Here is a 25,882-nt window from a genome sequence, read left to right on the forward strand (position 1 = left end):
CTGTGCTATTATTAGTATTGTATACGGCAATCACCATCATTTTATAATTTTACTACAAGAGATATTATTCTGATTCATAACTTTCATAATGTACAATTTTAATAGTGATTTACAGAATTATTTGCTTATATTGTATATATAATTATTTGCTTCTTTATTTGTTTTATCCATGCAATAATTTAGTTTCCAACTTGGCAACATCATTTACAGAATTTTTTTTTACTGGTTGGTGTGTATAGCGGTTAAAATACTGATGAATAAATTTTGTTAAATTAAACTGATAAAAGTAATTTAATTAAATTTATTTAATCATGACTGCTCCTCATTCGAAGAAACGTGTTTGTTATTATTATGATGGTAATATTTTTTCAAAATCTTATTTCTGTTTATGTTAATAATTTGATAACTATTGTGTAGTAAGTAATCTGTGCGTACATTTAATAAAAAAAGGCGAAATTTGTGTTAAATTTTCTTATAAAGATAATAATTTCTGCTATTTAAAGTTAATGAAGATTTTAATTTAATTTTTTTGCCTCGTAGAAAGTTTTTTTTCCCGAAATGCAACAAATAGATTTATTGCCGATTAGCGGGTTTATCTTTCGCTCGAGTTTGTTTTTATTGGTTTTTATTCCGTATTTAATATTTTGCTTGTTTGTTACTTGTATGTTTGCATTCATGGCATAAATAAAGATTCCAAATTCGTATTTCAAAAGCATGATTTTTGTTCATATTTTTACCTTCAAAAAGTAAACCGACTTCTTGGGTTAAGTTTAACTGTTGTTTAACCTTATATTACAGACTTTAGAAATTATTTGATATTTTTTTTTATTATTGATTGTTATTAAATGCGCCTCTGATAGTGGAATATTTATAAAATGATTAAAATAAAAAATAGTTAATTTTCTTGATACTTTCACATTTTATTGTGGCTATATCTCTGAACATTACTGTTATTATTGTTTTTTACTCCAAAAAAGACAAAGTTCCATCAAAAAGCAAATGAGATTATTCTTAAGTGAATTATATTTATGGTTTTAAAATTGGTATGTTCTTAAGTGATTTGCAAAAGCATTGAGAGCATTTGATTTAATATGGACATTTCAAAATCAACCCTAGATTATATACAAGTATTCTCTCGTAGTCTACTTGAAATCGGTTGCATATGGTTTCATGCAGATTTCTAAATCTTCGTAAACCTCCTAAGTATGATGATTAAAGAAGTCTCAACTTTAATTGCCAATGTTAAAGTATTACAAATCTTTCCTCTCAAATCACCGTCTTCAAGGTAGCAGGTTTCTTTTTTAATAACGATCTTTAGTGATCAGCCGGTTTGTGGATTTTTTAGTTGAAGGGGGGGGAAGTTTTTTTAATTGTTTGACTCGATCAGAAAAATTATTGTTACTCAGGATTGCCAATCTGTAAAAAAAATTCCCCATTTTTTTCCCCTGTTCATATGTTCAAGTTATGTGGAAATGCAAAAATAGTACTCATGTGCTAGTTATGCTACAATATGATTTTAAGGAGTGGAAAGAAAACAACAATTTAAGATTATTTAAAATAATAGCATATTAAAAGATTTTTGATATTTACATACAAAGAACAATTTCTCTTTATTTATTATCTATAATTTAACAAGACAAAACTTATATATTAATGAGACAGATGTGTTACCTCTCATACTCTTTAATTGCAAGTTACACAGAATTAAGGTCTCGAGTGAAATAAAAATACAAAACATTTTTGTTATCATGAAACAAATCATTTAATGATGACTAAAAAAAACATTATGAAGTAAAATTACTTTTTTTATTCATTTTCCAATTCTTGTATTTGGGAATAAATTTCTGTAAATTTTCCAGCTATCAGTTTCATAGAGTTAATCCTTAACAAATATAGTACAGTAATTTTGGAGGTCCTAACATACATTTTTAACTATTTCACTTTCAATAAACACATGTAAAAATATTTCCGATATATATCATTGAATGCATTAAAGAACGAATATGATGCAACAAATTTTAATGCCCATAATAATTTAACTTTAAAGAAAACTAAACTAAAACTTGTTCTTGGACTGAAAAGTTTGTAATCGATTTATTTTCCAGTATTAATTTGATGTTTTTGGACACATTATATCACTTTTTCCATCATTCCTTTTCAATACAAAATCTAATATTATTTATGGCTTTTTTTAACCGGCTTGTAATTTGTTTTACCTTTTTTGGTATGACAAATAAGCACCTGTTTTCCCATATTGTTTTGGCTTATTTTCTTGCAAAGCAAATGGATTTAGCAGAACTTCTCGAACCCATTCAGCAAAATCAGGATTGATTTTATATGTCCAATTCGTATTTAATATGGATTTTGAGCTGTTCATTATTTTAAAAACTCTGAATATGGTCACAATTTCTTATATAATAAACCATTCAATAAACTCGCATGTAAGCGACTAAACACCAACAACACTGTTTGTGCAGATTGAATATTGCAATTCCCACCAGAGGACTGTGTTATAATCTTTCACACAATTACAGAAGTCTTGCGCATGCTCATTATCTGCAATTCGGGAATCTTGAGGGGGGGGGAGAAGAAATGTTACAAATTAAAGCTGAACTGATCTGTGTAGAAAAAAATGGGAGAGAACAGGAAAGGTACAAGTTTCCACAATATACTATTGTGAATGGTATTGTTTTGTTTTTTGAAGTGTTGGCTATGATTTTTTTTTCTTGCAATGTCTAGAGATTGGCATTTTTTAGATTTCTTGACCTCATGAGTCACTCGCATGCGAGTTTATTAAATGGTTTGTTTATTGTTTGAGAAATTAAGAACTTATTCAGAGTAGATTGGAGAATTTTTTGAAGCAGTAAGGTGCTCAAAATCCATATTTTATCCAGATTGAATGGATAATAATATGAACCCTGACTTCGCTGAATAGGTTAGAAAAGTTCTGCATATTATATTTGCTGCATACTGCTTGCTTTTTTAAAAAGATAATAAGCGTAAGTGATATGGAGAAACAGGCACATATTAATCAGTGAAAAGTGGAAAACATACAAAATTGCATGCCTCTTTAAAAAAAGTCATAATTTATATTCGATTTTGTATCTAAAACGAATACAGGAAAATAGAATGTGTAAAATCTGATGTCTGAAAATTAGCCGATTTCGAAATTTTTAATTTTTAAGAATGATAATTTAAAGCTTAACTTTTATGGGCCTTAAAACTAGTTGAATTATATTTGTCCTTTAATGCATTGAATGATATATCGGAAATATTTTTACATATGTTCACTGATAGAGAAATAACCAAATAGTTTTACTTTAGGTCATACAAAAATGTTGTATATTATTTATTATGGATTAGTTCCATCTTTTCAACTGTTTCTTAAGAAATTTTTAATCAATAAAAAATTTGTAATATACTTTGATGAAACTTTTAACCATATTTCACAAAAAATGCCAAATGGATCTCATTGTAAGATATTGGTATGAATCAACCGATAAGGTCTCTACAAGATACTGGAATTCAGTATTTTTAAGTTATACTACTACTCAAGGATTGTTTGAGAATTTTAAAAAAGTTGACTTTGGGTATGCACTTACTTAGTATGGATAGGCCAAATATGGATACTTAGTATGGATAGGCCAAAAGTAAATTAAATATTTTTAAAACATGTCAAAAAAAAAAACTTCCATACTAAAATGACTGTAAATTTTTAGATCTAGGTACTTATGGACTACACATCATGTAACGTTTCAGTATAAATATAAATTCACTGAATGAGAAGTAGATGTTATTCTAAGAGCAATAATGTATGGATTATTTAAAGATAGTTCAGCTAGACGTGATGATTTCCTGAAAGTTATTGGTTCTTCTGAGTTTTCATTGAAGTTTTGTTCTCTCCACTTGGTAGAAAATATCAGTATTTGCAAAAATACTTTAAAAGCTTTTGATAACTTTAAAAAAATACATAGATTTCAATAAAAAAAAACTTTTCCTGTACCTGCCTTGAGTGATAATATTATAAAAGCTTGTCAGGATAAATTCATTCTGACTAAAATTAGCTTCTCTTATACTGCTAATAATCTTCAGCAATTTCTCTAAAAAATTCGGATATCTGAACCAATGGCGCATTTCTTATGTGAAAATCTTTTCATTTTTGTTAAATAATTGATGAAAAACATTGTCAACAGAGCATAATTGAAGAAGCAAAAACATACAACATTTTTGATAGAGCTTGATGATTCTAAAGATCTAAAGCAAAGAAAAAATACTGATGTTGGAATAATGACTACAAGTTACTTGGTTACTAGTGGAGCTACTGAAACTGGGAAAAAGAGGCTTTTTAATAGTTTTTTATATTTCCAAATAATACTGTAAAAAATATATGAATGCAAGTCCAAAAATTTTGCTGCTTTAAAAACTACCTCTTGTTTAAATTCTTATTTATTAAAGAAAATTGCTTTTTCCACTCATTAAAACTATGGAGTATAATTATTCCTTTATAACTAACACATGAATGCTGTTCACACATTTCCTCTTATACTGCATATACATACTGGGGTAATAAATTTTTTTCCCCTAGATTTGAGTGGCAATCCTGGAAGTTGACTATCAGTGTGTACTTTTTGAAATACATGAATACGATAACTGAAAAACACAATCACTTAAATATATAAAATAGTGTAGTTTTGTGTTGAGGAAAATGCTTCTGAAACTTAAATTCGATTTTCGGATGCTATTGACCATATGCCAAGAATTGCCAAAAATCACCCTAAAGATCACACAATTGATTCAATAAAAATACTAAATTCTCTCCAAATATTAATATTTCATAAGTATTGCATACTGTTGCCATCCAAGTATTCCAAGATGACACTTATGTGAGGGTATGTAAGAAAATTTTGGAGGGATCTCTCCCGTTGGTTATATTCTAGATTTTTTTTACTTGTGGTCTTGAACTTTTTTCGAGGAAGTGGGATGTTAATGAAGTAGCAGTATAACTTTTTTTTCCCCTTTGTACTTGAAGATATGTGATGAAAGTCTTTAATAAAATTTTTCTAAAAAGATTTATGTATAAAAAAAATGTGGTAAATAATTTCAATATTAGTGAAAAATATTCAATTTTCTGTTATTGTATTTTATGTTTATATTTGTATGAAATTGGACTCTTACTTAATGAATACCCAGCTCATAGTTCTCTTAATAAAAAATTCAGGATTAAGGTTGGTTGTTATTTTCCTCTCAAAATGCTTTAAAAGTGCTTATTTTTTAGGATAAAATTAGTCTATGCAGTTTGTGCATTTTTTGGTAAGCATTGAATGAAATATCTTCCTTTATTAAGTTTTAAATGCTTAATGTTGTACCTAAGAGATACAGAAGCTCTTTGTAAATAATATTTCAACAGTGCAGCTATCAAATTTGAATATTACCTGAATAACTTAAAAAAGTAATGCCTTTTTGAAATTTTTTTACTTAGTAAGAAATAATCTATTTTGAAATCATATTTATTTATATTGATAAGATTTAATTTCTTTACAATAATCACTCTTTATGAGTATGAGAGTACTTTTTATTTATAGCAATGATGTGAAAAATAATTTAGATCATTTTGATTCACACTTGATATACTTTGTTTGAGAATTTCATTATTAATGGTAAAAACAGAATTTCTTGGATATAAGACCATTTATAAAAATTTCAAAAATTTTCATTTTAAAAATATTAATGTAATATGTATAATATATTATATATATTTCAATTTAATAGGATTCATTTTCATGAAAGGAGGTTTTTTTCTAATTATAATTTAGTGAAAAGTTTTTTTATACAGTATTAACCCTTTCTAGGGTCTGGAAAGTATGCTTCCCACCAAATTTATCAATCTTTGTATGAAATTATGTAGGCTGGTATCAATTCGGACAAACTTTTTTAGAAAGACAGAAACTTAGATGCTTCAGTTCTTTATCTCACACAAAATGATCTCTTAATTTGTTAATCAATTATTAATTAATCAAATTAAATTTATCAAATAAATTAAATGAATCCCTTTCCTTATTCTAATTTCAAGCCTAAAAATATTTTATCGTAATATGACTAGAAGAAAATGGCCCTTTAAAGGGTTAAAATCTAAAAATTTATATTATAAAACTTGCAGCTGATACATGTTGCCATTTTAATTCTGGTACCAGTAAATGAACAATTACCATTTCTCTACCTAACCCAGATAATAAATTTCTTCCTGTTTTAAACACAGGGCTGATTATTTTGCTCTTTTGTCCTACACATAATGGATAGATTATTGCAAATGAGGAAAGTTAAAAAAGTCTTTATCAAAATCCCCTTAGATTTTTTCTACTTTTCATATCATGATTTCGTTACTTAACATACGATACATTGCTATAGTCTTTATATCTCCAGCTTTATATTTTGTGTTTTACCATTAGAATTTATTTTGTTATTTCAATTTTAAATAGTTTTGTTGAATAAATGTATTTAAAAATAAATGATGAAAAATTAGTGAACCACAAATCTTTAATTTGAGAGAAATAATTTAACTACAATACAATAATTTAACTACTACCAAAACAATAGTGAGGCCAGACAGCTGCTAAAAACAATTGTCCTTCATATCCATGTAACACATTTTCAAAACCAAATTGTTGCATATTTAAAAAAATAAAATAAAAAATTGCATGCCATTGGTCTATTTCTCACATATGATCTTTATTTTCAAAGTACTGGTAAAGTTAAATTCCTTCCTTTGCTGGATGCCAAAAGGTATAATATGCGAGCATCACATATACAATTTATTCTACTTCATTTATGTTATTTAAAAAAAAGAAAAGCAAAAACCTACAGTTTACTGAGCTATAGATTATTTTTCTTATAAAGCAAAGTCGGGTAACTTCTACTGTGCCAATTGTATTGTCATCTCTGTTGTAATTCTCTATTACAAAAATCGGTGTAACTGATTCCAGAAATTCTTTTTCTAAGGAATTATTATAAAATAGACCTATACGAGAGAGATTTCTAAATGTATGATTATGATAGAAAAGTATCAGTGCATTAATTTTCCTTGCTTTTATATTACAATTTCATAAATCATTGTATTTAATTTTTAACTTTTTCATTCACTTAAAATAAGATAACCTATCAAGAATAGTAATTTAAACCTTAAAGTATAATGGGCTCTTGCTAATAATGGAATGCAAAAAATAGCTTTAAACATATATGAAAATCGGTTGAATTTATATATTAAAGTATCCATTTTATTCTTTCAATTTTGATTTTTCAGGAAATAATTCATTTAAATATATTTAGATGTCTTGTAAGGCTCTAAATGGTTAAAGTAGCAATTGCTTCATTTTTCCGAGAATTTTTAGTAATAAATTGGGCATAAAATTGAGTAGATCACAACTGTGTGTGTGTGTGCGTGTATGTGTATTAATGATATAATGAAGTTATATTTTCTTAGTTGATTATCAGTTAATTAGTATAATTTATTTTTCCTTTACATCAGAAAGTTTCTTGTACTGAATTTAAGAAAAAGAATTGTAGAATTGTATGCAATATTCTATAATATTTGCTATAATGAATTATGAGGTATAGATTAAAAAATAGAAATTTTTTGTTAAAAATTCATGTAATACTAAAAAATTGTATCTTATAAATTTAATAGTTATTGAATATTGTGCAAAATAAAATTCCTGAACATTCATTAAATTTTATCCTTAATGTTATTAATATTCTTATCTATTCTATTCTTAGAATATTTCTATCAGAGGCACACTCTAATATCATTTTTGTTTTGTCATTCAAAATTTTGATTTGAAAAGTATAAGTTAATATATAGTTCTGTAACTATTAAAATCTGTCCCATTTATATAGATTTTTGCTCTTCAGAAATCTTCATCAGTGCATAAATATTACTTTTCAAAACTATTATTTTATTATTATGATAATTATTTCTTGTTTCTCTTGATATTTCATTTAAAATTAATTTCCTGAATTCTCTCTAATTATTTTATAGGTGATATAGGAAACTATTATTATGGACAAGGACATCCAATGAAGCCTCATCGTATACGTATGACTCACAACTTGATCTTAAACTATGGCCTCTACAGGAAAATGGAAATCTATGTAAGATAATTTATCTGTTTCTCACAATCTGTATTTATATCTTTAATTTCAGCATTCTGATTTCAAACCTAATTTAACAAATATATTGTAACTTTAGCTACATGATTACTAAATTTATTTTGAGCCATGAAGAGTTATGAATATAATTCTTCTCACTTAAAATATATTCATTGCCTCTTTTTTCATTTTTTTTATTCAACCTTTATGTTGTAAAAGCTGAAAATTGATTTTAGTTTTAAATAGGTACAGCAATGTTTTATGCAGTGGTGATAGTGATCTTCATATATTTGGATTTTCTTTTTCCCTCAAGTCTAGAATTTCGAGATTTTTGAAAATGTTTTGTGATATTTTATATATTGGATAGATTTCTGATATTTAATTTATTCATATTATTTGATTGTGAGCAATTAGGTTAGTGAAAACAGCCAGTTCATCAACTTTGTAGTCTTCAATGAAGACACTGGTTATGAACTATCTAATTATACTATGGATGCCAATGCTAGGCAATTTTATTCTGTCTCAGTTACTTCTTTAGTGGTGACAAGATCAAAAACATTAAGACTGGCAATGAGACTGAGATGAAAAAATAAACAGCCACATAGAAAATGTAATTATTTTGAACGATATGGATTTTACCAAGATTTTAGTGGCAATGGGGAAAAAAATCCAAAAATCCAATCGGATCCAATTATCGCTTGCTTCCTTCAATCTTATCGTCCTGATTCTCAATTAGATTGAGAGTGGTGGTTATGCAGGCCAATTAATCCAGGTAATATATCTGCCATGTTCTCTCTCTCTCTTTTTTTTTTAATCATCTGCAATCAATGTCAGTTTTATAATAAAGAACATTGTCTTGCTAGAAATATATAGATCTAGCAGAGTGTATCATTAACGTAACAGGTATTTGGTTTGAAATAACACTTAAATACCTTTGAGTATTCAGATTTGTTTCACAGGAATTAAAGGACTCTCATACAATGCCAAAAAAACTTCCCCTCAATCATTATTGCCACCATCTTAAAGAATTGTAGTAATGCAGTTGATGTCCATTCTTTCGTACTGTTTTCTCAATATTTATACCTTTTTACAGTGTAACTGGAAAAAATCATTGAGTCACATGACTTTGGTTATCTATAGTCTAATTTTTTTGCTCTTTTATGAATTGGAGACATCTGCTTTTATTCAAAGCAGATTGTAGAAGCTTTTGAATAGATTATTGGGTAACATTGCCTGTATTGTGCAATATCCTGCAAACAGTTTGTTCGAAGTCCTTCGCAATTGCTCCTTAATTAAGTACTTACCAATTGGCAATTTGAATTACTGTAGCTCTTCTATTGGTCTGACAAGTCTTTCAGTTTAAACATTCAGTAACCTTTGCAATTGTAAATCTAACATTGCGATTTGGTTTGCTGCTCTTGAACATTTCATAATTGCAGCTGTTTTGCTGAAACTGATTCCAACACTTCAAGTGCCTATAAATATCACATATTAAAACTCGGTTATATCACATTTTAAACCATTTCTCCACAGCACTGTGCAATTGATGCTTCACTTGACCTGTATTCACTTTCTATAGCTATCTAACTCATTAGTGGCTGCAATGTTATGTTCGATCTGCATGTAAGTGTGAAAGGATCATAATAAGACATCGTAGAAGACATAGAAGATATATTTTACATTTTAAAATTCATTTTCATCCATCCCGGGAAGACATAATTATTAACTAGCACGGACATGGACAAGACACGTCCACGACAGTGTGACACAAAAGCAGAAGTAAGGAAGGCCAACTGAACATTTTATCTCTGATATTATATAATATGATATTTCCGCTATGTGTCGGCCTTTGGCAAGGGCAACGGAGGGATCATTTTCACTTGACACATGGAACTGATGGCACTTAATTTTTACAAAGCTTCAAAAATGGAATGGGATCAGGAAACAAGAGAACTCTTTAGAATGACCCCAACATGGGCTGAATTAGGCAAAAATTTTAAAGAAATTAATTTGGATTAAATTAGATATTAAAATAGTTAATAAAATTAATAATTAGATAATAAAATAATATCATTACATATATATAAAATAGTATTTATTTTTTTTCATCACCTGGAATAAAAGCATTTTTAATGCATTTGCTAATCTGTACACTTTGTAATTTGCTTATTTTTGCTTACAGTATTTGCTTAAGTATACAGAATTAATGAGATTTTCACTGAATAATTAAATTATTTTGCCTTAATTTTTTTTATCCACAGCAAATAGATAATTCAACAAAATTATAATTAAATTAATTGAAATTAAATAAAACCTAAAAGTTGAACAAGAATAGAATTTCCAGCATATATAATTTTTAACTAGTGGGATTCGTCTCCCTAAAACGTTATCTCGTATTTTCTAGTAAGAATGTTATCCCCTCCCCATGTAAAATTGTAGACCTTAGTTAAACCCACAAATACCTTGCATTGGCAAACAGTATTTACAAATTTCGATCTTTGGCAGAATTTGGCATTTTTACTGAAACAGTTATGTGATTTAGCAATAGGTATCCAATAATTAAATTTCAGTTTTGGATTTGTTACCCCCTCCAAAAAAAATGGATTGAAACTACACTTTAAAGCAGAAGTACAATAGTAGTCACATAACAAATTTCATATATTTAAATCATTGTGTTTTTACATGCATGTATATTTATATGCTTCCGAAAGTACATACTGGTTGAAAGTTAATCTTTTGATGTATTTAATTCTAAATTTGACAAGAATCTATATTTTATAATTATCATGTTAACTAATGGTTGAACAGCTGGACAGACAGATTTCCACTGAATGGATTTTGCTTGAAATTTAGCTCTAAGTGTTTATGAGTTATCTTTGCTTGAATTTATCAATCTTGAGTTTAAATTCATCGATGTTTACATTGTCAACTCTATATTTTTTATATGAAAAAGTAAAAAATATTCTTAAAAAGAATATATCTATATTTTTAAAACTAAAAATATAAATATTTTCTTAATATTTAAAAAAAAAAAATTTAATATCTTCTTAAATTTTAGTTTTACATAACCTTCATTTTTTACTGATGCTTTTAAAAATAGAGTACAAAATTAACATCCAAAATTACAGAGAATGGCAATTTAGGTAGTGGTAACAATCTTTAAACCTGATTTCTATTAACAGAAAGTGTTTTAATACTTAATGATTTTTTTAAAAATTGATTACCGGCTACTTTAGATACAATTGAATATCAATATTCTGAATATGAACTTAACCCTAATAATATCCTCGAATTGTCATTAGCAAGTCCAAATTAGTAAGTACATTGGTAAAAGTCAGTTAATTTGTCTATATATTGATCTTAACACTGTGACATAGCAAGGTAAGAAAACACTTATGAAATGGCATTCTAGTTTGCTATTCTTTAAAATATAAAGTGCCATTGCTTCAGGTAATTTATTTTTAAAAAGTTAATTTACAATTGATATAGATATGCATTTTTATTTGTATTGCCTTATTCTGTATATTACTTAAAATTTAATTTTAAATGCAATATTAATTGTTAATATAATTTTTTTGAATTTAATAAAAATTATGAATGAGTTTGAACGAGACTTGTTTAATTTCATGGTTTCTTTTTTTAATTTATACATATATATATATATTTCTTTGCAGCGACCTCACAAAGCTACTCAAGAAGAAATGACCAAATATCACAGTGATGATTATGTTAGATTTCTTCGTAGTATAAGACCAGATAATATGGGAGAATACAATAAACAAATGCAAAGGTGTAAGTATTTCTATTGCTTTTTTTTATTTGTATACTAAATAATTTTAAAATTTGAAGCAATCAGAAACATGTTGAAATAGAAGAAATTTTAAAACTTCAATTTATTTCACCATAGGAGGCGTACAAGATGCGATGATAAAACTGTAGTCCTTATACATCATGATACAAGTGCAAAAAAGACTGAAATTTTTCCCTTCAGTGGTTTTACTATGCGATTTTTATAGGGATTTATTTGACACATCTTGTCTTTAAAAGAATGTTGTAGGCATTAGAGATTCTTATTCTTTCACCTGGAGCAAGAGAAAATGCTGAAATCATCAGTTTTCTAGAGACGTTCAGATTTAATTAAATAAAAAGTGGAAATTAAATCAGGAAATAAGAGAATATTTTAGAATGAAGTTTATATGGGCTTATTTCAAATAAAAATTAAGATTTTAAAATATCATTTAGCACAAACATTCACATATGTATATATATAATATGAGGAGTAATACAGAAAATATATATTTGTAAATTTTTGAATATCTTTTATTACTCAGTACAGTATAGATGTTGTATGTGTGTCAGTATATCTAGCAAAAACGTTGTCAGTTTTAACCATTTTTTAGATGTACAATTTGTGTAGAAATGAAGAATAGATAATTGCTTAACCTCTTATAATGAAATGGCTTCCCTCATTGTTAATTATAAGCAAACTATATAAAATTAATAAATGATTGTTGCATGTTGACTTTTCATTATGTGTTGCCTTAAAGAGGACTCTTATGCCTCTGGAAAGTATTTATATCTCTGTACTTGAATATCATTTTTGTTCTTTTCCATTTATTGATATTGCCATTCATTTTGTGAATATCAATTTGAATTAATGTATATGTACACACAAATTTGGAGTATTTAAAAATTTGTTGGCTCAACAAAATATTGATATTCATCTGTGTAAAATTTGCCATTGTTAGACTTCATTTCCCACTAAAATTTCACCACTGTTTCAATTATGTAATTTTTTTTAAAAAAAAAAAGCACTTAAAATATGTTAAATGTTTAAAAACACTTAAAATTCAGGTTTTCTTATCCAATTTACCATAGGGTTGGTTCTCTTAAAAAAATATAGAAACGTTTATAATTACTATAAAATGAAATCTACAGCACAAAAACAAAAATGTAAGGTATAAAAACTCAAATAAAAATCTAAAATTTGAACTTTTCTATATTTATATCGCTGTGGATTCAAGTGGGCTGTAGCATAACACTGAAACTATTGCTTTAGTAATAAAATTAAAAGGTTTTTTTTTTTTTTTTTTTTTTTTTTTTTTGAGAAAATTGTGAGTTTATTTAAAAATAAAAATTATTGATAGCACCCATTGAAATATGAAGTACCTGATGATTTTTATAAATACTTTATAATGACTCTTTAATTTCACCTTCTCCATTTATTACTATTCTATTTTTGTTTGAGAATGTTAAAAGTTCTTTCAAAACTCTTTAACATTTTTAAGCAAAACTCTTGACTTAAAAGACTGTATTAAATTGTTTTAAATTAAATTTTCTAGTTCTTTTATTAATGTTTCATTTTCTTATTTGTTTTCCAATTTTCCAATCACTAAAGTTTAACAAGTATGTACTAATTTAACTCTTGGTATTTAAAAAAAAAAACTGTTTTTATAGTAATTTCATAATGATTTGTTACTGCACTTTTAATTTGGTTTTACTGTTGATCTTTCTAGTTAATGTTGGTGAGGATTGTCCAGTTTTCGATGGCTTATATGAATTTTGTCAATTATCTACTGGTGGATCAGTTGGTAAGGATATCATTTTTTTATATGTTAGCAATATTGAGAAATACATGTAAGCTTCTGGATTTTTAAAATAAAAGAATTAAATATAATGTACTCAAGTGACATTAAGTGTCAGTTTAAAGTTGAACACAATAGAGCAAATTCCTGGTTATCTTTGAAATTTTGTGATGTAGTATGTGAATCAATGATAATATTTTTTTTATTTTGTAGTAGAGGGCATACACTTACAGTCATGACTTTTATTTATATATATATATATAATTTACATGCTGTTTGTAACAAGCTGATTATTTGTGATTGATTTGTGACTCTAGATTTTCTCAAGTTTTAAGCTTGAACTTGTGACTAAACGTTAAACCCTTGTTATTATAATAGCCATAGGCTGTTTTTGATTATTTTGTATATGATTCTTCCTAATAAAATTTGACATTATAGTGTCATCAGTAACATAACTGATATTACAATATAATAATATAACTGATAATATATATAATAATACAACTTCTAATTGCAAACTTTTTTTTCACGACAGTATGACTCCTCTTTTTTATTGTTCCTGTAAATTGAAAATAATAAATAAAATTCTTCTTTTTTAGTTTCTAATAGTAAAAGAAAATTAAATATTTGATGAAACAGACATTACAATCAGAATTTAATTGCATTGATAAAGATTATTGATGGAAAAAGTGGGACAAAAGCCTTTTTTGTGCAATATGTTTAAAAATTATTGTGGTAAAATACTCTAAATTTCACTTAATGAAACTTTCAAAAAAAATTCACCCTGAAATAATATTTTTGCCCTCAAAATTAAATTTGTGTCAAATCTATGTGGTCTATTTTAAAAGATCTGTACTGCAGAGGATCAATAAGTGCATGTTCTCCTTTATCAAATTTTTTTAACAACATCTTGGGTTGTCAAAAGAATTATAGTTGAATTTTTATTTTTAACCATATATAAACTGGTGTCTTAATAATGATGTGTTTCAGTTTTTTTTTCTCTTGCAAAATAATGTGTCTTGATTTGTTTCTTAAACATTAATTAATGAATCAAATTAAATGTATCTAATAAACTAAATGAATGAATTTTTAACTCTTAACTCAATCATAAAAATAGTTTAATATGCTATTATTACTAGTGGGAAAAATTGCCTTTTAAAGGGCTAATCATTGTAGACAAAGAGAAATTCGTGTAATATTCTGAAAAATATTATAAATAGCTGTGCTGTTTCTTCATTTTAGATAGCTTGAAGTATGTTTCTAATCTAATATTTAAATCAAGTTTTTGTTGTGATGTAATTCCTATATAGTTTTCATTATTATGTATGCATCTGCTAAATTGAATTATCAATTATTTTATATTTGCACGTTATAATTTTTATTTTATGAAATTGATATTTTTTTCCATGTTTTGTTTATACATTAATTTTATGAATTTCCATTCCTTATGTGAAGTAAATACTCTCCTCTCTATTAAACTTTGTTGTAATCCAAATAATCCTTTGTTATTTTGATACTAACAAGTATTTATGAAATATTATTCATGTAGCTGGTGCTGTGAAACTGAACAAACAAGCAGCTGAAATTGCTGTTAACTGGGCAGGTGGACTTCATCATGCTAAAAAATCTGAAGCTTCTGGATTTTGCTATGTAAATGATATTGTGTTGGCCATTTTGGAACTTTTGAAGTAAGTTATGATATTTTTTGGCATCTTCAAAATTTTGATTTATTTTAAAGGATACTTTATTAGAGTTATTACATTTAGTAAATCATCTGTGTTATGTACTGAAGGAAAAAATTTAAATCTTCAATCAAAAGCCATATTTTCAGTTCTGTTTCATTGTAAATATATAAAAATTAATTTACAGTTTCAAAAGAAATGTCATTTATTTCATTATTCAATGATAAAGATATATTATATGGGTTTATAAATAAACATATTTTACTTGTAATTCAATCAAACCATTTATTTTAAAACTGTGGTTACTAGGACTATTAATGATGGGCCTGATTCGAACATTTTTTTAATAACATGACTAAGTTTTGACGTCGTGAGTCTTTCTACTTTCCATATGCCACTACTTGATCCATAATGGATTTACATAGAATGGTTTTAATTAACAGTTTTATTTTCTATGTTTTTAACATAGGAAATAAAACTGTGGTTTAAAGTTAAGATAGTATTGTAAATTTTGCAAGAAAGAAAAAATATTTGTTTTAAAAAAAAATCGGATAGAAATTAAAGCAGCAGTGACAAAACATGAAATAAATAATGATAAACATGAAAAATTGAAATAAAGTTTAAAAAAAATCTGAACAGTTAAAAGTATTTTAGGCTTAAAGGCCTAACTTTTAAACAATTTATGAAATTAATATTTCATATTTCCATTTCTAAGTTTATTTATAATTTGATTTTTTTAAAATACTTTTATATTAGCTTCTTTATCTTTAAAATAACATAAAAATCTATAGCAGTAAGTATTTCTAATATCTAAAATTCAATTAATTTATTTATTTTTCCATTATTAGAAATAATAACTGTTACCAAGGCCATTCGCATATATATCATATTTATCTTTTATCAGTCTGATAATACAAAATATATATAGTGCATATAGTTAATCTTGAATTAATTTTATAAATGAAACCTCTGGAGCATGGTTAATTCTTTTATCTTGTATTGGAATTTGTATTGTTGCCACATTTCTTACAAATAAAGAGAAAGCAAGATTATGCTACTCGGTAAGAACTAAAAATAAATGGAGGGGGGGCTTATAGATTTATTTTATATATAGATTGTTCTTTTAGAGGGAATATAGAACTTTTTTTTTCTGTCCCACCTCCTGTTTTTATTGTATGTCTTCGAATTTCACTTGCCAGAAAAAGTGGCATCCATTTTTACAGATCTTTTGGAATTATTGATAAATTTCTGTGGAATAAATTATTGTTTGTTGACAAATCTCGTATAAAAGATTTTGCTTACAATCAAAATATGCTTTGCTAAATTCTTTCTAGTATTATAAGTGCTATATGCAAGAATTTATTTACTGTTTCTTGTAGTTCATAAAACATTATAAAGCATGTTTTTTAAAGTTCTTCCTTCCTCTATTAAATATGATTATTTTATTTTATAGATATCATCAAAGGGTATTGTATATTGATATTGATATACATCATGGTGATGGTGTTGAAGAAGCTTTTTATACTACTGATAGAGTGATGACTGTATCGTTTCACAAATATGGCGAATATTTCCCTGGAACTGGTGATTTAAGGGTATGTTTTATATCTCCTCTCTCTTTTTGAATGTAAGTTAGTATGTTAAGGATAATAAATAATAATCATGACAATTATTTTAGGATATCGGTGCCGGAAAAGGCAAATATTATGCTGTGAATTTCCCTCTACGAGATGGAATCGATGATGAATCTTATGAGCAGGGCATCTTCCAACCTGTAAGAGATTCTACAACTCTAATTTTAATTTTGCATTACAAATCTTTTGATGGAGTTTCCTTGATCTTTTAATTAATTCATTTTATAAAAAGTTATTTTAATATAGTTTGCATCAATTTTCTTCACTGTTGTATTTACCCAACATTTTATAAAATTGATTATTTTTAATTATTCAAATAAAAAAATTTCAACTGCATAATAATTTTAGAATTTCTTTAATTTTATTCTCTTCTAGCTTATATCAAAAGTCATGGAAATGTATCAGCCAAGCGCCATTGTTCTTCAGTGTGGAGCTGATTCTTTATCAGGCGATCGTCTTGGTTGTTTCAATTTGACACTGAAGGGACATGGCAAATGCGTGGAATTTGTGAAAAAATACAATTTACCACTCTTATTATTAGGAGGAGGAGGATATACTATAAGAAACGTTGCTAGGTGCTGGACACATGAAACATCTGTTGCTTTGAATTGTGAAGTTGCTAATGGTTTGTAACCTATTTTAAACACTTTTTTAATTTTCAAATTTTGTTAGTAACTATATATATATATATATATATATATATATATATATATATATATATATATATATATATATATATATATATATAATAAACACACTGAGGTAACAAAAGTTATGGAATAGCAATATGCAAATATACAGATAGCAGTAGTATAGTGTACAAAATGTATAAATGGACAGTATATTTGTTGGGCTTTCATTTGTATTCAAGGGATTCATGTGAAAAGTTTCTGACATGATTATAGCTATGGCATGGGAATTAATAGACTTTAAAAGCAAAATGATAGTTGGAGCTAGATGCATGGGAATTTGTTAGTGAATTCGACATTCCGAGATCCATAATGTTAAAAGCGTGCATGAATATCCAATTTCAATCATAACTTCCTAAAATGAGCAATGCAATGCCCGACTGCCAAGACAAGTGACATGTGCATAGAATTGTAAATATTAACAGACAAGCTGCACTACCTAAGTAACCACAATAATCAATGTAGGATGTACGTCAGACACGAGTCGAAATTTAGCTCTAATGGCTTATGGCAGCAGAAGACCATTTTGAGTACCTTTACTAACAATATCATGATACCTGTAACATCTTGCTTGGGACCATAGACAACTGGAAAACCATGCATTGATCAGGTGAGTCATAATTTCAGTTGATAAGAGCTAATGATAGTGTATGAGCATGATGCAGATCCCATGAAGCCATGGACACAAATTGTCAGCAAGGCACTGTACAAATTTGTGGCGACTCCATAATCGTGTGAGCTGTTTTTACATTGAATGGACCATATCCTCTGGTCCAACTGGAAATTGTTATATTCAGCTACTTGGAGACCACTTGCAGCCATTCATGGATGTCATGTATCCAGACAATGATAGAATTTTTATGAATGCCCATGTGCCATGTTCATGATTGGTTTGACGAACATTCTGGATAGTTAAAGCAATTGATTTGGCCATCTAGATCGTCCAACAGGAATCCCCTGGAGCATTTATGTTACATAATTGAAAGGTCAGTTTATATATAAAATCCTGCATTGGTAATGCTTATGCAATTATGGACGTCTGTAGAGGCAACATCTCAGTATTTCTGCAGGGGACTTCCAACAACTTGAGCCCATACCCCCATTGATTTGCTGCTCTTTTAATGAGCAAAAGGAGGTACGACATGTTATTGGAAGGTATTCCATGACTTTTGTCATTTCAGTGTATATAATCTTGTGGACTTGTTTTATGTATATTATATTTTATGTATTGTTATATATTATTCATATAATCTTGTGGACTTGTTTAATGTAACCAAAGTATTGGGAAACTTTAAAATTAATATTTTAAATTTAATAACCTTTTATTATATATTAAATTAAGAAAACCTTTTTACTTTCAGAATTACCATACAATGACTATTTTGAATATTTTGGTCCTGATTTTAAACTTCATATCAGTCCATCAAACATGGCTAATCAGAACACACCTGAATATCTTGAAAAAATAAGGTTTGTAAATGAATTAGAAAATTTGGGTATTTTTAAATTATTAATGATTTAATATTTTGTATTTCAGCTTAAATTGTAATTTTGTTTTGTGTTTGTATTAGATTTCATACAATTAGAAATATTAATATTTCATGTGATTAGTAACAATCTTTTATATGTTTTTTGATAATATCACTTATATAGTGAGTATTAATATAATATGATATTAATAAAATATTATAATGATAAAATATATTAGTAATTGTATAATAAATAATAATATGTAATAAAATATCTAGAATATTTTATTATATCTATATAGGCATGCTTAGAATTTATAAGAAATCTTAAATTTTGAATAATATGTGGTTTGGTTTAGATCCTTCTTATTAAGAGCAATGCTCTTGATATCTTTTGCCCAGTTATTTGCTTAAAAGATAATTGTTATAGGTGAAAAAAAAAAGTAATAAAACACATTATTTCTATATCAGTAAGATTATCATACAGTAATATATAGTACAATATTCTTAACATTAAGCTGTTCCTGATTGATAATATTTAAAATAAATGACTTTATATATAAATGATTTGTAAATTATGTAGCTTTTTGAATAAAATGTTCTCTTAAGGGAAAATATATTACATTCCTATTTTATTTGGTTTTATCAGCGAAGGAGCGTTTCATATCAAGAATGCTTTTTTGATCTGGCACTGTTATGTTCTCTGTTCATGAAAGTTTACTGTTTGCATTTTGAAAACTAGCATTTAATATAATCCAAAAATTTTTAGATCTTATTTACATTTCTAATAAAAAGTTTGCTTAAGTTTTCATTTCACTTAGTGCCAAAAAATTATGTTAAAAGTGTAAACTGTTTCAAATGCTGCATAAATTACAAAAAGCAATAAAAAAATTTTTGGTGAAAAAAATCTGTAGCTCTTCCTACCTGCAGATGGAATGCATATTCCATGGAAAGTTGTATGCAGATTGTACAATTAATTATTGCATCAATAATATTCTCTAAAATCCCATAATGTTAAGTTTTTTTTGAAGATATTTTTTTTTCTTTAATGTTTTATTAGATTTTTATTTTAGCTGTTGGGTTAAAATAAAATCTTTAATAAAAAGTAATAATTAAAAATTGTAATTAAAATGTTGCAATTATACTTTTTTTTTTGAATTGTTGATAACTAATAAAGTAATGAAAAATTAAGAATTCAATAATTATCTTATAGGACAAGATTATTTGAAAACCTCAGAATGTTGCCCCATGCCCCTGGTGTTCAGATGCAGCGTAAGTTGTTTATTCAATTTTAGTTGTATAGTTAACTGAAACTTGTATTAAATTCTTGAATTTTATTCTTATAAAATACTCTGTAATACAGAGAAACTATTCAGTATATTATTTTATATAGCTTCAATTTCATTATTGAATTCTCCTTAACTTTTAATTAAGTGAAAAATGTCAAGTTTTTAATGTTTTAAGTTCATTATTTGCCTTTTTAGTGCTTTACATAAAACATGGTATATGAAAAATTACGTCTATATTTTTCATTTTTTATTTATTGCTTATTAGTGTCCATTTTTCCATGCATGGAACATAACTTCATTCAAATATTTAATATAATTCTTAAAAGCAAGGCAAATGAATTAGATATGTTGCTTTTAAATGTACTCAACTGTTGTGTTGCATATTAGTAACTTTAAGATATTATTTTATAGCCATTCCTGAAGATGCAATAGACAATGAAAGTGAAGATGAAGACAAAGAAAATCCGGATGAGCGCATCAGCATACGTGCTTCTGAGAAAAGAATAGCTTGTGATGAAGAGTTCTCTGATAGTGAAGACGAAGGAGATGGTCGTCGGGATGTGCGTTCTCATCGACCAAAAAAGAAACACAAGAATGAAGATACTGATGGTACAAAGAAAGATTCCGATATCAAAGGTAGCTGCATGCTTTAAGTATTGAATATAAACCCAAGAACAAAAGTTTATGTTACAAGAACTGAATAAATCACCAAGGATTAAAATATGAATTATAACAATTTATTAATACTTAAGATGTAAATCTATATATTCAACAAATGCTAGCTAGAAATTTTATATCTAGTTATTCAATTCTGTATGAGTTTAAATTTTTGGAGCATCATGAGTAGTTTCTGCAAATGTCACAAAATCTTGTGTATTTAAATAAATAATAAAGATTTGTTATAAATAACAATTTTATTGTGAATATAGAGGGAATATAGCTTGTCATTGAATTTGGAGAATCATTTAATTTTTTCAATTTTAAAACAGAATTATCTTTTGGTAAATCAATAAAGCTTTCAATCATACAACTATCCTTGCTTTAATTGCTTGAGTTACTTTTAATGTTTCAAATTCTGTATGTGTCAATAACATGTTTATCTTAAGTCCAGTTTTCTTTCTGAAAAAATATTTATCATTAATTGCATAATTAAATAAAATTGGGTTTTTTAAGTATTTATTTGAATGATTTCTTTAAAAAAAATCATATTCTTCTTTTCAAATTATTTTCTGATATAAAATATGAATTTATACCATTTTCCTTGCTTTTTTTAGCCGAGAAGGAAGATAGAAAGCCAGATGCAGCAGCATCTGATAATAAAGGGTAAGCTTCTGTTTGATTTTAATGTTAAATTTCAATTTTTTAAAAATAATTTAAAGTTCAGTTTTTAAAAAAAATTAATTTTGCAAAATAATTTTCAAATACATTTTGTAATTAGATTGCTTTGAATTTAAACAAATAATAATAAATAAATTTTCCGTGTTCTGTTGTCTTAATTTTTGTACAGCAAACATAAAAATGACATTAAATTATTACTACTTTCCCTATTTTACATGATAATATATAGATGCATATCAATTTATTTATTTACTCCTATTTATATGTAAACATCCTGTTTAGAATTTGATGGGAAAAAAATATTAATACTTGTATAAAACTGCAGCATCAAAATTGATGGAAAAGCTTAAATTTTTACAACTTTAAATATAATGTTTTATGTATTTGTACAATTGCAAGGGAAGAAAAAATGACTTTTCTTATTAGTATTTGTCAACTTCTTTTTTATTGAATGTAAAGCAGGGAAAAGAAACTGGAATAGTTATTATTTTCTAACTGCAGTTCTTGACATAAATATAACATTGTAATTTTCTTTTACAGAACATCAGCATGATAATTTTGGTAGTCATCAATGCGGTGCAGTTGTGTTTTTCTGTCAAAATGGTAATATTGCTCTTGAAGTTTTGTTTTAAGTCTTGTCTAATAAATGAATAGTGGCATTTGAAAGTTTAAGGAATGTTGAGAATAAAGATGGTATATTATCCTAAAATTTTTAATTTAAAGTGTTATATGTTTTGTAATGAATTATATTTTGGTATTTTCTTGGTAGATAAATGAATTTTTTTATAAGTAATATTGGATGTGAAATCTTATTGAGAATTTATATATTTTATAATTTAATTGTTCATGGATGTTATATTTGTTTCTTCAAATTTGTAAGTGGAAAATTCTTTTGGTCAAACAGCTTTAAAAAATGAACCTTTAGATAAGACACATGTTTTGGTTTTTAAATCTCATGAATATTTTATACATAGAATAAAACATACTGAGAATTCTTCCATATTGTGAGAAGGATTTGCAAGGTATATTATTTTTAAATAATTTTTGTTTAATTCTCTTGGGCGGAGGACCACTATTTTTAATTTAAATAAATCTCCACTCCCCTTTTAACTTTTAGTTCTCATCTCCCCCTCCCCATATTGATTAATAATTTAGAGGCTTGTGTAAAGTTTTTTGATAAGACATGTTCTGTATAATGTAATATCCTATGATGCGGAATATATACATGAAAGATAAAAAAAAAATTTTTTAAAGCTGGTTCTGCTTTTAAAAAAGTGGTGGATGGATTGTTTAAATTAAAGCAGGTTTTATGATTTTTCTTCATTGGAATTTTTTATTGAAATATATTTATATTACTTTTATCCCATTAGAATTAATAGAATGATTGTGCATTCTTGTGCTGTAACTTTCATTTTTCTTCCATAGGTTATGCTGTCTTTTTACTTCATACAAAAATTGGAAAATCATTTTAAAACATGTGTATACTGTCCAAGTGGATTTTTATTATTCATCATCAAAAAGACAATTTTCACCACCATTCTTTAAAAGTTTTTTGTATATAGAATTGCATTAACATTTATTGATGGAAGTGTAAAAATTTCATTCAATCCATTAGTTGAATAAATTAAGTGGAAGTATGTTGTTGTGAATATAATGTTTACTACATTTCATTCAAACGGTTTAGTTTTTTGCCTTTTATCATGCATTTTTTTCAAAACATAGAAACATATTACTTGTGAGCGCAAAATGAATAATAGCTTTTTATTTAAATAGTAATCTATATGTGTGTGTTTTTTTCCAATATTCATTTAAAAATTTGAACTTAATGAATTTTAATATTTTAATTCATTTATATCACTTGATGAAAATGACTAAAGCTTTAGTTATTGATGGCAAAATGTCCTACTGAGATAAAATAACTGTTGTAGTAGTTATGATTGTATGCCTATGTTTTGTATTAAAAACATCATTAGCTTTATATCAGCATGGACATTTCTGTGTGATTATTAATCGAAAGTGAAGTAAAAAATATGCTCTCTAAGGCATGAAAAGGGCATTGATATTTTGAAGGTTAGTTTAAATTCCAAAGATCAAGTCATTACTAACCAGTATCAAACATCCTTTAATGGCTATTTTCATTATTATGAGCATTTAGCATATTCTGTTTTATCTTAAGTTAATATTTCCATTGTATTACTATTTTATGATCTGCATATTTATTCCTGTATGCTGTTATAATTCATATATTTTTTCTGTGTCTAATATAAATGCACTGCACTTGTATTCTGTAAGTTCTAAAGGGGAATAAAATCATTTTTATTTTTATGATTATGATGATCTTGTCAAAAAAGATTTATTTTTTCCTTTATATAAAATTTTTTATAAACATCGAAGATATTTTGTATTTTTTAAATTCTTAAGTCTTTATAACATATGCATACTGAATCTACTGCTGCTCATTTCTATTGTTCAGTTAATCAGAGGTTGCTATGTTAGACAAATGTTTAACCAATTTTCTGTTAATTTAACTTTTTATTGTTGTTAGTAATTCTCGATGCCAGCCCTCTTCCCTCTCATGGTTAATGTACTCTAATAAACAATATATGCTTGTCACAACAAACTCCTTTTTTCTATGGGTATTTGTACCGAAATTCCTCATTACACATTGTGATCTAAATTTATTCCCTGGCTCTAAATGTTTACATATGGTGTATTTAGTTTTTCAAATATTTAAAACACATTATTGGAATTTTTAATTAGTGGCAATAAAGAAAGTTTTTCTTGCAAAATTTGCTTTGATGTTTGAAAACTATTTAAGTCAGATTAAATCCGTAATTGAGCTTTATAAAGAACTTGTTTTTATTTTAAACCAGCTGTATCCAACCACGCTTTGCTCTGGTTCAGTCTCTTTAAATGGAAAAGAGAAAATGCATAAGTTCCCATATATATAATTTCACAATGCTTGTGGGTATACAATATTTTTTGTTGCCCCATTGTCTGTGCAGATTTGATAATTGTCTGTTTTGCCAACTCAAGAACATGCAACATATAATTGTGTGCATGAGAAGCAATCTGTGTATTTGACAGAAAATATCTTAGGCCATGTGTGAGTTATGTTTTTTTCCATTACTTTGTTGGAGATGGAAATCAGGCGATGAATATAATTGCTAACAATGCATGACTTTTATTTGAATGTGATGTGTTGCAAACAACATGAATGCATGCATACCAGTGTTGATCATTCTTTAATAAATTTGTAGCTGGGCATAGAATGTAAAGTGTAGTACCATCGACAACTGTTGGAAAGATGAAGGACTTGGAACATTTACCAACAGCATGCGAGGAAAGAAGCCTTCATCTTGGTTAAGGTGCATGGCATACAGTCTACCTGTCATGCTTTCTTTAAATATGCTAGATTCTAACAAATAAAATTGCAAAATGTTAAAAAAAATGAAAACTAAAAACAAAGAAAAAAATACTAACTGTATGTTTCAATTCAAACACAGACTAATTGACACTGCTGAATTTCAACGCATTGAGAAAAAAAACATTTCAATATACTTGAACTCCAAAGAGATAAAAAATAATAAAAAAATAAATTAAATAATAATATTCTCAAAATAAACATTTTAATATATGACAGATCAGTTCTAACACTACAAATAAATAAATCAAAAAGAAAATTAATTGATATATATTAAAATGCAATCGGGAACATTGAAATGGAATAAAAAAATATTTAATATAGCATGTACTGCTTTTATGAACAAAAAATAATGCTTTTTCTTTTTAATTGTCATGGGTGTAGTATTCATGTAAAAGTATATAAAACGCACATATTGGAATGGACCATTGTGTCAAATTGGTCAAGAACTTTTAAGATTTTGAACAAATGATCATTAGCATTTTTATTTATATAGATATTTTTTCCTGTTGTTTTTGTCGAGATATTATTAAAATGTTGTCTGCATTGAATTTTTTTAATAATATTAGAGTTACTTACAAAATTATTTTCAACTTCTTTCATTATTTCCTATCAAACATTCATCGGGGT

General features: G+C 26.7%; 1 protein-coding gene across 1 annotated transcript; it reads left to right on the plus strand.

Annotated features, from left to right (window-relative positions):
* The first annotated feature begins 209 nt into the window (after positions 1 to 209).
* On the plus strand, positions 210 to 24,156 carry LOC129963053 (histone deacetylase 2-like). The gene is made up of 14 exons (XM_056077078.1): positions 210 to 357; positions 8,033 to 8,145; positions 11,817 to 11,934; positions 13,659 to 13,733; positions 15,277 to 15,415; positions 16,863 to 17,004; positions 17,088 to 17,183; positions 17,419 to 17,668; positions 19,094 to 19,202; positions 20,415 to 20,473; positions 20,902 to 21,126; positions 21,765 to 21,813; positions 22,369 to 22,431; positions 23,254 to 24,156. Exons 1-13 carry the CDS (start codon positions 312 to 314, stop codon positions 22,379 to 22,381), a joined length of 1,434 nt encoding a protein of 477 aa, XP_055933053.1. The 5' UTR covers positions 210 to 311; the 3' UTR covers positions 22,382 to 22,431; positions 23,254 to 24,156.
* Positions 24,157 to 25,882: the final 1,726 nt, after the last annotated feature.

This window comes from Argiope bruennichi, chromosome 3 (assembly GCF_947563725.1).
Source record: "Argiope bruennichi chromosome 3, qqArgBrue1.1, whole genome shotgun sequence".
Classification (NCBI taxonomy): domain Eukaryota; kingdom Metazoa; phylum Arthropoda; class Arachnida; order Araneae; family Araneidae; genus Argiope; species Argiope bruennichi.